Source organism: Silurus meridionalis, chromosome 7 (assembly GCF_014805685.1).
Source record: "Silurus meridionalis isolate SWU-2019-XX chromosome 7, ASM1480568v1, whole genome shotgun sequence".
Lineage (NCBI taxonomy): Eukaryota > Metazoa > Chordata > Actinopteri > Siluriformes > Siluridae > Silurus > Silurus meridionalis.
The window spans coordinates 14,654,775-14,669,284 of NC_060890.1; the positions used below are offsets into that span (position 1 = coordinate 14,654,775).

General features: G+C 37.6%; 2 protein-coding genes across 2 annotated transcripts; one reads left to right on the plus strand and one right to left on the minus strand.

Moving 5' to 3' along the window:
• The first annotated feature begins 409 nt into the window (after positions 1–409).
• syt15 (synaptotagmin XV) lies at positions 410–7,111 on the plus strand. The gene is made up of 9 exons (XM_046854088.1): positions 410–537; positions 743–1,142; positions 2,088–2,274; positions 2,391–2,530; positions 2,672–2,967; positions 5,862–6,032; positions 6,150–6,261; positions 6,369–6,581; positions 6,817–7,111. Exons 2-9 carry the CDS (start codon positions 1,136–1,138, stop codon positions 6,969–6,971), a joined length of 1,281 nt encoding a protein of 426 aa, XP_046710044.1. The 5' UTR covers positions 410–537; positions 743–1,135; the 3' UTR covers positions 6,972–7,111.
• Positions 7,112–8,324: 1,213 nt separating this feature from the next.
• On the minus strand, positions 8,325–12,457 carry si:dkey-21e13.3 (uncharacterized protein LOC100150043 homolog). Its single transcript, XM_046854089.1, is given in 6 exon segments — positions 8,325–8,827; positions 8,830–9,147; positions 9,920–10,045; positions 10,856–10,978; positions 11,571–11,672; positions 11,853–12,457. Coding segments are annotated over 6 exon segments (849 nt in total). The 5' UTR covers positions 11,857–12,457; the 3' UTR covers positions 8,325–8,651.
• Between the last annotated feature and the right edge of the window lie 2,053 nt (positions 12,458–14,510).

Sequence of the window (14,510 nt, forward strand, 5' to 3'; positions counted from 1 at the left end):
TAATAAATACCATTGAGACACAAACTACTATAGCACTGTCACTGCAGTGGTAAAAAAAGAGCATGGTCCAGCCTCCGAGTAAAATCTGGTCAGTGAGGGAAGAGGTGAGATGTGCATAGTGCATGGTACAGACTACTGTCAGTAAAAAACATGCACACCTACGATAGATTTATACAAGATGTCAGCTAAGTGTAAGCCTGTGGAAAGTATGCAATACAGTAATTTGCTTACCTGTTTTCTATAAACTATAGTGTGGGAAAAACTGGCAGACTGATTAAAATCCTGATAAGTCTTTTACCAGTATCCCTGTATCCTAGAGTTGATCATTAACCTTCCGTAAATGTTAGAGCCTGGCTTGAGCAAGATATTATTAAAGCAGCAACAATGTTCGGTGTTGGTCTGTTTGTAATAATTAAACCCTGTATAGGAATAATGTCATAGTCAATTATAAACATGCCAGTTTTGATTTATTACACAACAATTCAAATTAATAATGATCTAACTCAAAAGGTGGAGTGCAAATTCAAATACATTCGGGTAAGATTAAATCAGAAAGGCGGTGCAAGTGCTGCGTTATTTATTTTATTTTATTTTTTAGAAAATTAAGATAGCCTAATCAATATTAATAGGAAAAGGAACTGACTAGGTTTAGATTTTTTCTGATACATACTCACCAATTTGTATTTCTCTATGCACTTTTTAAAATGTGTGCCCAATGTAATGGTCAAAAGTTTTACCAAAGTTTGCACAGATGCCTTTCTTCATGGAAAGCTAAAGGGGATGAGAACACAGCAGATGACACTATTCTGCAAAATTTGGAATCCCAGATTAGGTTAGTGTGTTCATACACACTGGCCACTTGTATTATCTTTGGTGTACAGAAAATGCAAGTTTTAGCTATACTCAAGCCTGGTGTGTTTTGTACACTCTGGATGTGTGTGACTCTGTGTCTGTTGATTAACCAAGTACAGCAGGCTCAGAACACTTTGGTGACTAGGTTAATTTGTGGTCAGGCTCAGAGGCAAAAGAGCTGCTGAAGAAATGTATGAAAGTAGCAGCTGTATTGGAAAATGCAACTCATAACCACAAAGAGAGATAAAACCAAACTGGATGTTTGTGGTGGCTTTGGCTATCCATGGCTGGTAAGTAAACATCTGGGAATTGCTTTTATCCATAACAGTATTTCTTTTTTTGCTTTTGCATGTTGCAAAATGTTTCTATACACATATACGAAAATTCACATTATATCTAGGACACAATCAAAAAGGGACAATAACCTGTAATACGTTATTGGTTTCAGTCATTCATTACTGTTCAATTTGATAAAGAATATTTTATGTGGGATCACAATTACAACAGAACCATGTCTATAACCCTGAACTATTCATGTTACTATAAGGCACTGATTTTACTGAAGCCAATTCATGTGAATCCTTAGTCTTGTTTGTAATATGTTTTACTTTCTTTTATCATTAGGAATAACTGTACACATCAGCAGTTAGAGAATTGCCTGGAAACTTTGTATTTGAATTCACAAAAATAGTCATTATAGTGCTCTGGTCTTAGTCCCATATGGTACAGCAATGAAAAGTATAGAAAGACATTGTTACTGAGTTACTGAGATGGGAAATTCATAGTGGTGTCCAAAACTAAACTTGGGGAAGCAATTTTAATAGATTTTTTTTGGAAAATTTGGTTTGTTGAAATCTTCAATTAATCCCAGAAAATGGTTTTTCTCTTTTTAAAAAATTTGGTGAATTTAGTGGGCTCAGGTTAGAAGGCAACACATTGTCGGAACTTGCCATCTGTTAGCTGCCTTTAAATGTGAAACGTTTCCACAACTAGAGGCAATGTCACCAATATCAACAAGTTTAGTGCAGTGGAAAAGAATACCAGTGTACCACAATACCATTTAATCACTAGTGATAGCAAGAATAATCCAAAGTTTAAGTTTCTGAATTCTAAACTCCATTACACCATAAAGAGACAATCAAAAATGAAATGATCAGATCTAGAAAGAGATCTAATGAAATAGATTAGATCTATTTTATTTGATAGTAACATTATTGGATTTTCTGTTCCATCAGATCCTATGATAGCATTGGCCACTGGTCTATCTGCTGTACTTCTTTTTCTTCTGATGATTGGCCTGACAGTGTATCTTTTATGGAAGAGGAGACAGGACATGAGAAGGGACAATCAACTGATCAGCACTAATTCAGTTATTCCACCATGCACACCTGTGCTCCAAACATTACAAGCTAGCAGCTATGGGTGTGTATCTGATCTTACCTCCAACTATTCTAACAACAGATGCACAGAGTGGTAGAAAATACAATAAAAATATCTTGAACCACAATAGTGGTTAACTCTGATCTCATGCATCCTAGTTCAGCTGAAGTTCCCTTCTTTCTGCCTCCAAGTTTCAAGAGTTCAACCCATTCAGCAATGCCTGAAGGGAGGGAGGAAGAAGAGCAATGGAAACAGCACCCACATCTGCATATCCAGCGTGGCTCTCTAACAATAGGCAGTAAGTCATTCTGAGAACTGTGAAGAATATTATGAAAAGGATGTTAATAATCTTATTATTTAATTTCACTCTATTCACTTTTCTTTATCTTTGTCTTCCCATTCCCTTTTGCACTCTCTCTCTGACTGTATGTAACTGCAGGCTGGTTCCCACTGGGTAGCCTGAGGCCAGATCTGTACCAGCTTCCTGAAGAGCCAAGTGAGTGGGCACAGCCCAGTGGCTCTACTGTACGCCTGTGCTTTGCTGTGCAGTATCAGCAGGAGCAAGAGCAGCTGGTGGTCTCCCTGCTCCAAGCTGCCAATCTTCCTGCCCAATGCCAAAGCAGTGCCACACTGGTCAAACTGCAGCTCCTGCCATCTGAAGATCGACATCATCGCCAGGCCAAGGCCCAGAGCAAAGGCTGCCAACCACAGTTCAATGACACCTTTGTCTTTCAGGTATACCAGGACATGGGCATACTGTCTTGAGTTACTTTATAGGTATATTTTTCATCTAATCTCTCTGTATTGCATTTCTAACATGTGTAACACATAACAGTAACTTGAGAGCATACCAATATAATGCATTTAAAACAGCAACTGTTAAATTAGGAAAACAAATAGGTCTTAGGTGGGGCAGATATGCCAAAATGAAACTTATTATTGAGTAGTAATCAAGTCTGATTAGATGGAAATTTTAAGCACTTCTGTGTTTACTTTCAGCTATATTGAGTATTTTGGTAATGCATACAGTAACTACAACTGCGTCTTTAGTTCTTCTCACTTTGTTCCTTTTAGAAATAAAATTGATGAGCACAATAAACAATGTTATACTACTACTATACTACTCTTACAACTGTTTTAAAGTTATACTGTAAGCCAGGGGTCACCAACCTTTTAGAAACTGAGAGCTACTTCTTGGGTACCGATTATTGTGAAGGGCTACCAGTTTGATACACTCTTCTAAAATAACACATTTGCTCAATTTACCTTTAAATATATGTTATTATTAATAATTAATGATATTCATCTATATCTAGTCATCTATATTTTAATATTGTTATTTTAAAATTTACACCAATGCAAGTGTGATGTTAAGGTTTTCTTTGGGAGTGACGAGGATGGACAGGATTATAAATGAGTTTATTAGAGGGACAGCGCATGTAGGACGTTTTAGAGACAAGGTGAGGGAGGCGTAATTGAGATGGTTTGGACATGTGGAGAGGAGGGACATGGGGTATATCAGTAAAAGAATGCTGTGGATGGAGCCACCAGGAAGGAGGAAAAGAGGAAGACCAAGGAGGAGGTTTATGGATGTGGTGAGGGAAGACATGCAGGTAGTTGGGTTGAAAGAGAGGACAGGTGGGTATGGAGACGGATGATCCGCTGTGGCGACCCCTAATGAGAGCAGCTGAAAGAAGAAGAAAATGATTCAACTTCAAGTTGAATTTTAGATGTGTCTAGAACTACATTGAAGTTCATACAGTGCCCTCCACAATTATTGGCACCCCTGTTTAAGATGTGGTCGTGGACTTCAAAAAATTCTCCTTTTTTTTAAAACAACATAGAACCCAAATGCAAAAAAAGAGAAAAATCCAACCTTTTATTTAAGTACATTACTTTGGTGGTAAAAAAATCACACATTTAGAAAAAAAAAAAAAACTTGAAATCATGTGTCCCACAATTATTGGCACCCCTAACAATTCCTCTGAAAAATGTAATTGTTTTTTTTTTTTGAATATATTTTTCTGTAGTTGCTAAGGTTGGTCAGGGTATCTATGGACTTTTAATTAGTAATTCATGATTTCCTGTTTCACTGGGGTATAAATATGACGTGACACAGAGGCCTAATTCTCTTACCCATTTGTCAACATGGCAAAGACAAGAGAACACACCATTCAAGTAAGGCAGATGTGTGTCGACCTTCATAAGTCAGGCAATGGCTACAAGAAAATAGCCACTCGCCTTAACTTGCTGGTATCTACAGTCAGAGGAATCATTAAGATGTTTAAAACAACTGAAACAGTGACAAACAAGGCTGGAAGAGGTCCCAAGCTCACCGTCACAGAATTGCATCAAAGAGTGGCATCTTGGGGTCACAGAGTCTCCAAAACAACCATCAGACGCTCTCTACATGCCAACAAGCTGTTTGGGAGGCATGCAAGGAAAAAGCCTTTTCTCACTAACACTCACAAACGTAAACGTCTGGAGTTTGCTAAGCGGTACTGGGACTTCAACTGGGATCGTGTGCTTTGGTCAGATGAGACTAAGATTGAGCTTTTTGGCAACAAACACTCTAAGTGGGTCTGGCGTAAAACAAAAGATGAGTATGCCGAAAAGCACCTCATGCCCACCGTGAAGTATGGTGGAGGATCTGTGATGCTGTGGGCCTGTTTCTCTTCCAAAGGCCCTGGGAACCTTGTTAGGGTGCATGGCATTATGAACGCTTTGAAGTACCAGGATATTTTAAATAAAAACCTGATGGCCTCTGCCAGAAAGCTGAAGATGGGTCGTCATTGGGTCTTTCAGCAGGATAATGATCCAAAACATGTGGCAAAATCTACACAAAAGTGGTTCAGCAGTCACAAACTCAAGGTCCTCCCATGGCCATCTCAGTCCCCAGACCTCAACCCAATCGAAAACCTGTGGGGCGAGCTAAAGAGAAGAGTGCATAAGAGAGGACCCAGGACACTGGATGATCTAGAAAGATTGTGCAAAGAAGAATGGTCAAAAATCCCTCTCTCTGTGTTCTCCAATCTTGTGAAATGTTATAGGAGGAGATTAAGTGCTGTCTTGTTGGCAAAAGGAGGTTGTACAAAGTATTAACATCAGGGGTGCCAATAATTGTGGCACACATGATTTCAAGTTTTTTTTTTCTAAATGTGTGATTTTTTTACCACCAAAGTAATGTACTTAAATAAAGGTTGGATTTTCTCTTTTTGCATTTGGGTTCTATGTTGTTTAAAAAAAAAAGGAGAATTTTTTGAAGTCCACGACCACATCTTAAACAGGGGTGCCAATAATTGTGGAGGGCACTGTAGTTGCAATGTGTATGATTTCCTGTCATAAACAAACATAACAAAACAATGAAATTTACTCAGTTTATCTAGTGGGATCTTATTCAGTAGACAGTTCTATATTATTGCCACCGTCTAACTACCAAAAAAATGTAGATGGGTTTGTGATTATAAATGTGAAAATAAATGAGATTGTAAGCTCAAGACTTTAATATACATCATTTACAAGTCATATGTATATAATGATTACTTTTACAAATGTTTAATGATTTTTATTTCTTTTTGCAAACATGGCTTATGTGTAAAGCAAACCTTTTTTAATGAATGGATATTAAGGTATCGAATAACAGTGTGGACCAGTGTACACTGCGCATGAGTTTGTACAGTGTGGACAGACTGAAGAAGCACCACCTGGTGGGCCATGTTCTGCTCCCACTAAGACAAGATGAACTGCAAGAGGCAGCTGGGAAAGTCTTGTGGCGAGACCTTGAGACTGACAGTGATCTGGTAGACAAGAACCAGTGTTTATTTTCAATATTCGTCTTTCTTTCGTTCTTAATTTCCGAGTTGCTAAATGGTGCAGATTGAAGTTTATGTGCTACACTGTTCTCTGTTATGACACAGCCTCTTTCAAAGCATGGCAATATCCAGGTGTCTCTGAACTACAATCAGTCTCTACAGCGCCTCACTGTGGTTGTGCTTAGAGCCAGAGGACTCCAGTGTCCCAGCAATGCTGGTAATATGCAGTAATGTGAATTATTAATTTAGAACATTTAGAAAAATGTTATCATACACTTTTAACACTTTGAGCAAATGTTTTTCACCAGTAAATGGCTTGGACAGGTGTTTCTGTTCAGGTTTCTTTGCAGATACACACTCAGGTAGTGAAAACAAAGTGCACACCAGAAACCAGAGGCAGCACCCCAACTTTTAACGAGAAGCTGACATTCAGGCTCCTACCTGTGCAGCTAGATGCAGCTTGTATTTGCTTGGAAGTCCAGCAGGTAGGCCATGAAGAGCTTGCTGAAGTGCCAAGTACCAGAGCCACAGCACCAGGTAAGTGATGATCAAGCAAATACCAAATAACAGTCTCATTCGAACAAAGCTTACATTTGCAAAATAGTGTGGCCCTTTCATCCCTTAACAGGCTTTATTGATAAGTTAAATGAATGTCATTAATTTAATGTCACACCAAGTAAATTAATGTAAATTTACCATAATTATCATTCACCATTAAGTGTAGCAGCATTGTTTTAATCAAAATGTTCTCTTTGTTTCTACTTCTGCACAGTATCACTTGGACTTGTAGTCATTGGGCCATTTATGTATGCGAGAGGCAGAGAGCTGGAGCATTGGAATGAGATGATCAGTAAATCACAGGAGCTGGTCAAGCAGTGGCATGGACTGGGAGCAGCTAACAACATTTACAACAACAACCAAACATGAAGAACAGGTCAGAAGAAAGGACAATGCTTCCTTTATATATATTTAATATATTTAGTAGAAGCAGACATGTCTGAAAAGTGATGGCAGATGTGCATTGCAAAAAATACTTGGTTTGTCAGTTAAAAGTGTCATCCATAACATACATATATATATATATATATATATATATATATATATATATATATATATATATATATACATATATATATACACACACACACACATATATATATATATATATATATATATATATACACACACACACATATATACACACACACACACGCACACACACATACATACACTATACTGCCAAAAGTTTTGGTATATATATCATTTTTTTTTTCTCTTTTAAATTTATGCACAAAAACACAAACACAAATAATAATTTAAACAGGTAATCTCTGGCCACACTGATTAAGAAATCCAGATTTAGTTTGGTCTGGTTTTCAGTCACGCTTCTTTATTTCCATTATCTTTAATGATTTTCTTTACATAGCCTTCATCCATTCTTATACTTGTATAAAAAGGAGTACTGTGTCTGGATATCTCAGTATATGATATACCGTATTTTCCGGACTATAAATCGCTACTTTTTTCCCCACTCTTGAACCCCGCGGCTTAAACAATGAAGCAGCTAATTTATGGATTTTTCCGGGGGTTTTCCCGGTTTAACAAGCTTCAAGCCAAAAAAACTGAGCCTCCATAACATTAGACCAATGAAATTGCCGAACAGATTCAGGTGAGCCAATAAAACTCTTTATATTAAATCAGATGCACTCCCACTGAATCGGACCGCACCACATCATAAATATGGATGAGGTTCCTCTGATGTTTGACCTGCCGCCCACTCTGACTGTCTACAGTAAATGCGAATCATTCGTCAGGCTGAAAACAACCGGGCATGAAAAAAACGCACTTCACCTGTGTTCTGAGCTGCACGGCATCGGGAGCAAAGCTTCACCGATGGTGATTTTTAAACGCACAACGATGCCAAAAAACAAGAAAGGCTGTTAAGACTGGGTGCTCTCCCCAGCCTGGTGTGCGGCACATCTTTGTAAAATTCAGTGGGTGGGGCTTATATTTGGGTGCGCTTAATAGTCCAGAAATTACGGTACTATATATGCGCAATACAGTGGAACCTCGGGTTACGAGTTTAATTGGTTCCATCACTTTACTCTTAACCTGAAAAGCTCGTATCCCGATACAAATTTTGGAATACGTACAGTATTTAAAGTTCAGTAATTCCACACTGTTAGAGCGACGAGCGGATGTGTATGTGCTGCACGAGAGCGCAGCGAGAGCATGTGGCGATACGTAAAAAAACTAACCTGCCTGCGATTTTTCCGTGCGCAACGCTCGTATCCTAAAAATTTCGTAACTAGAGGCAACATTTTTTATGAATTGCGACTCTTAACCTGAATTTTACGTATCCAGGGGCGCTCGTAACCCGAGGTTCCACTGTAATACACCTACTAGTACTTTTTACTAGTACTACTAGTAAATTCAGTTAAAGGTAACTAAAGCTGTTTTGAATACAAATATATGAAATGCAAATTGGGGTTTTCCCCAATAACTCCTCATATATCATATAGCCATTGTTTCCAAGGTTAGAACACTTTCTGACTTGACAGGAAACATGATTGACGAGCAAATAAAGATCTCTTTTTCTGAGTCGGATCATTTTCTCTTTATTTTTTCCTCTATTTTACCTTTTTTACCTGTTGTAATCTTCACAAAAAAAGTGTGAAACACTGCAGTCTTTAGATGACTCCTGTTTTTCTGAATATTCCTCACAGAATATTTTATAAACCTGGAGAAGTTTGGGCAGCCTGTCATCTGCTGTGTTCTTTCCTAAAGAGAGTGGAACTTTTCTGAAACACTTCAATGCTTACTAAATATTGTCCCTGAGACTGCTGGTTTAGCTGAACCACTTTCGCTCCTGACACAAAGCCACACGAGTGCCACATGGTGCCATGAAACACATGCACTTCCTTGTCAAAATGTCCTTTCTTTTCCCAGACAACTGTGGAGCCATCCTCTTCACCCATATCTGCCAGATTACACAGAGCCTGCAGACAGGAGCTCAGCAAGGCATCATTCTCACAATACTGTAGCAGCACAGACACCAGGCTGGGGAGAGCACCCAGTCTCAACAGCCTTTCTTGTTGCAGATCTGCAATGTAATTAAACAGCAGTCAAACACCAGAGTCTGTCAGATCACAATCTACAGCGAAATGCTCAGAATGATTACACATATGATCATAAAAAAAAAACAGAGAAAAAACAGGCTCATTGTGTATTCATAAAAAAAACAAGAGTACTCAAGGGTTTTGCACACAGGGACTCCTTTTTCACAGTTCACTGCAGCACAGATTAACTTTATGTATGGAACAAGTGAATGGAACTATTTAAATGTTAATTTCATTAAGCAAACCTGTGCCATTTGGTTAATTATCACTTATCACATTATTATCACTTTGCACTAAAATACCTAAAAAGGTTTCATAATGTTACAATAATTAAAACATTACTGTAAACAACCCTTATCCCAGCTTTAGTAAATCAAGTGTTTTAGTCCCAGTTAGTTATTCAGTTATACCTTCCCAAACCAGATTATTCAGCAATTATTCAGCAAATGGGGAGTATAAGACCAGAAACTGTGAGACTGTTATTGTGGTTGGATTATTTCATTCAACTAATCAGTCAACAAAAACAGTAAAATAGCCAACCAACAGTGTTTTTTCTGAGTTATAAAATGGCAGATTCCAATATAATACATATATAATACATTTCATGCAACAGGAAATGCTTGATGAATTTCAAGGAGTCAGATAGCATTGATGGGTATAGCCCTTTGACTGTAGCTATTTGTGGTAAGAAAGGATTTTCACTTCTCTCAAAGCTTTGTATTTGTAGTCAAAAGTACGGTTCAGTACATCACTTACTGCTGTTAGAGCAGATTCTCCCAATGGCTCGGCTAACATGCAGCAGTAGCTCCTGATTCTCACTGAACAGTAAAGTCAGAAGAGCAGATACAATTCCAGTCTCAAAGCAGCTATTGCTGAAGGAAACTGAGAATAAACACAATGTAATGGAAAAAGTACTGGTACCAGAAGGAAATTAGAGGATTTAAAAAAACTAAAACTGTATTCATCGCATCTCTGTCTAACAATCATTTTGGAATGAAAAAAAGAAACTAACATATGATAGAAATCTTTGGACAAGGTATTGGCATCAAAATGTTTGCAAAAGACAGGTTTTTATTAATTCTTCAGTTACACAAAATAGATTTGTAAATAAGCATGATACATTTATAATATGTATTAAACATTGGAATTACTTTTTTTTTTTAAAGGGAGGAATTTTATTTTGTGTAATACCAGCAAAAAAAACATTACTACCCAAGTTTTAGCATGATTACACCTGGCTAAAACTTCCAGTGGTGGATTTATTTGCTCCAGTGTTATTGTTGTTAGACACAAATGTTTATTACTAAAATTCACCAATGGCCCTTAAACTTATTAGTCGGTTACTAGCCAACATTAATTCGATTATGGTACATCCAGTATATACTACATATGCAATAGATAGAGATTATGTTGAAATCCAAGAAGGAAAATTACAAGAATGATGGACAGTATATAGTGTATTTTTTGTACTTTTAGAAATAATGGGCCAATTCAAGCTATGCTTCAGGCATGACAGAAACACAAAACATAGTCTGTACTACTTTGGCTATAGCTGTGGCAAGGCTTGTGCATTTGGCTGGGCAAGAGCATTAAGAGCATTAATTTGTCTGCAGCTTATACAACATTTCTTGTTACACCTACTTTATCACAATTCAAATATGCACATGTCTGAAACACTGATTCTTTGCTCACCCTCCCTGGAGAGCTCTGCCACCAGTCTGGCTGTGTGTATAGTGAGGGCGCTTTTCCTCCTCAAGGCCTGAGCCAGAACCGGCAGAATGCCACTCTCTACCACCTGCTCAGCTATGCTGCTCTCTGATAGGAAAGAGCACACACACACACACACACACACACACACACACACACACACAAACCTACTCAGTAAATCTTCACGGATTATCAAGAACGACAGATTTCATTAGGATTTCTAAACCGACACACAAAAAAGGTTTTTTAGTCATAAATCATACCTCTAAAGTCTTACCTATAAACATATCAATCCTGTCAAACTATTCTCACTTAACCTGAACAAACATGGGGAATTGAGGGCATGTCGGGATCATGTTTACACAGGTGCTGTCTTTTCCAATAGCTGGCCATCTGGCTGTTTGAGTGTAAGTAGTTAATCAGTTCTGTCACTCAATGCCTTGAACAGACACAAATGCAGATTAAAGTGTCTCTTTGCTTTTAACATGAGGTTATAACTTCAGCCTTAAATTAGGTTAACTTAAGATAACTTTAGCCTCTTGCACGGCCATCATGCCCCAAGTATTGTTCAAAGGAAATGCAAATAACATTCTCATCTGAGCAGTCTGTACTTTTGAAATGCAGCTAATAAGTTTTTTATTTTCTCTCACCCTGTGTGAGGTTAAAAAGCAATGAAAAAGATTGTATATAGTACACTCACTCCCGTGTACCGCAGTCAGCAGTGTTTCTATGTGAGGTTCCAGTTCCTCCACAAACAGCTCTGTGGTCACACTTATAGCAACTATAGCAGCATTGAGTGAATCTAAAGAAAGGAGTCGATAAACCAAGTTAAATATGATAATTTTATATGAATTTTTGTATGCTGAATAGATTACATTATAATCCGCAGGTGTAAAAGTAAGCCTGTGAAAGCTCAATGACATAATTGAGAAACTTTTTATGTTTATACCTCCTGCAGATTGGAAACAATATTGTTACTTACCCATGCTGTGGTGAAAAAAAGACACCTAATAGTCCTGCTGTCCATGTGTGCACAACAGAATCTCAGCATGGACTCCGATCCGATAGTCTTCTCAATAAAAAACATAGTTAAAATTTTATTTCATTGTGCAACATTATGTATAACTGTTCTTGTAATATGCTAGCTCTGTTATTGTGTTTCCCTGTGATTTAGCTGTGCTGTATTTTTCATGTGTCTCTTCTCAATCCCTCCTCACCCCCCCGTAATGCACTCCAAACCTAAATCTCTTTAAAGCTTCTTTGCTTATACATAATCACTATATTATTTTATATAGACAACCAAAGTACCTTAAATACACATAAGCAGTCTAAATTAATTTCTAACTGACCACTAATTTCTTGAATATACATGCACAGTGAAATTGAAAAGAAAAAAAAAAAAGTTTCAGAAGTTTTCAAAAATAAGAATTTTTTTCGTATATCCATAGTGTATATTATTAATATTTTAAAATAGCCTTTAAATATACCTTTGATAAAATTTAGAACTTGTTGAAATTCTGGATCGGGAAACTGTTGAAATGATGTGATGGACTTTAATAAGTACATCATGTATAGATAACTTTTTCCAAATTATAAAAAAATTTAAGTAGACAGCTGTTGCTGAGCTGAATGGACATACACGAACACGAATGTCTGCGTGTGTGCGTGTCTGTGCGTGCGCCTGCATATTGTTCTTTTTTTTTCCATTGGATGTTCGTGTATGTCTATTCAGCTCAGCAACAGCTTAGTCTACTTACATTTTTTTATAATTTGTATATATACGTGTGTGTGTGTGTGTGTGTGTGTGTGTGTGTGTGTGTGTGTGTGTGTGTGTGTGTGTAATATAGAAATTTTACAATAATATTCAATAAATTTAAATATCATTAAAAAGTGTATTTATTTTAGTTATTCAATACAAAAAGTGAAACTCTTATGTTGTATAGATTCATCTCACACAGACTGATATATTTCATGTGTTTATTTATTTAAATTTTTATCATTTCTTTACATTTTGGCTTAAATCTAATGAAAACACAAAATTCAGTATCTCAGAAAATTTAAATATTGTAAAAAAGTTCAATATTGGAGACTCGTGATGTCACACTCCAATCAGCTAATTAAATCCAAACACCTGAAAAGGTTTCCTGAGCCGTTAAATGGTGTCTCAGTCTGGTTAAGTTCAATCATGGGGGAAGACTGCTGACTTGACAGTTGTCCAGAAGACGATCATGGACACCCTGCACATGGAGGGTAAGACACAAAAGGTGTTCACAGAGTGCTGTATCTAAGCACATTAATGGAAAGTGGAATGGAAGGGGAAAATGTGGTAGAAAAAGGTGAAACAAAGCCCATTCAAGAATTTGTGGGAGATTCACAAAGTAGACTGTAGCTGGAGTCAGTGTTTTAAGATTCACCACGCACAGACGTATCCATGGGCTACAACTGATGCATTCCTTGTGTTAAGCCACTCCTGAACCAGAGACAATTTGAGAGGTGTTTTACCTGGGCCAGTGGCGGGCCATGCATTTGGTACCTGGGCCTTCAGTGAGGACTTACCCAACTTAATCCACCTCTTAAGACCACCACTATCACATTACGATTATAGAAACCATCAATACTATACAAAAAAGCAATTATAACAACCCGTGTCATTACAGAAAGAGAGAGGCATTTCACATATGGAGGGTGAATACCATGTTACTAAAGCAAGAAACCCAGTTAAGACTCCAAACCTCTACACTACCACCACAATTGTGCACCTACATCATCTGGAGCAGTTCAGAATCAATATTTGTCTAATAACATGACAAAAACATTAAAAATGTAAATAAAATTCAACCTACTCACCAGAGGTGCAGACTCATAATTTGCACCGCTCCTCAGAAGCTGTAAGCCAGTGGTACCACTTGTATTCACTGGACTGGAAGTAGCGAACAAACCCTTTCCCAGGCTGAGACAAGCTAGCTAGCTTCAGGGTTGGTCGACCTCTCCTCATGATGTCTAGCTTTTCTTAAAAATGTATTTTTAAGTATGTCCAAGACCAAATAAATTTCTTCTCTTCAGTAGGCATAAAAAAGTCTAACTCAAATGTATTAACGTGTGCAGAGCTACACACGTGTTTTGCCAGTCAAACTTGGCTGTAACAGTTGTCCTCTGACCAACCAATCAGAAAATTTCTGATGATATTCTGGGCCAGCTAGCTGCCCTGTGAGGAGAATTTTAAATCTGATTGGTTAAAGAAACAGACCCGTTGGTAATATTCTCAATGGTAAAAAGGCCAGCAGTATTACATTTGCAGGCCCTGGTCAGATTATATTGACATGGCAGCACATAGAGGCTGAAATCTGATTGGACAAAAAAAATCTAACCTCTATATACATGTACTGGAAGCAAACAGAACAAGCTTTTGGGAATAAATTAATAGTTTCATGGAACAAATATTAGAAATTAGGTTGTAAATGTGGGGCAGTGCTTCTGATAGTGTTTAGGCTAGCAGAGAAGGCTTTGCTGGCCCTAAACGGCCACCACTGAGCTGAGCAAAGGACAGAAAGGACTGGACTGTTGCTCAGTGGGCCAAAGTTGTCTTTTAAGATCAAAGAAAAGCTAATTTTACATTTCATTTTAAAATCAAGGTCCCAGA

What these genes read in the sequence shown, in the direction of transcription:
- syt15 (XM_046854088.1), top strand. An exon ending in TGGCTCTCTAACAATAGGCA is followed by an intron (nt 2,531 to 2,671) that starts GTAAGTCATTCT and finishes ATGTAACTGCAG; the next exon opens with GCTGGTTCCCACTGGGTAGC. An exon ending in CCAGTGTCCCAGCAATGCTG is followed by an intron (nt 6,262 to 6,368) that starts GTAATATGCAGT and finishes TGGCTTGGACAG; the next exon opens with GTGTTTCTGTTCAGGTTTCT.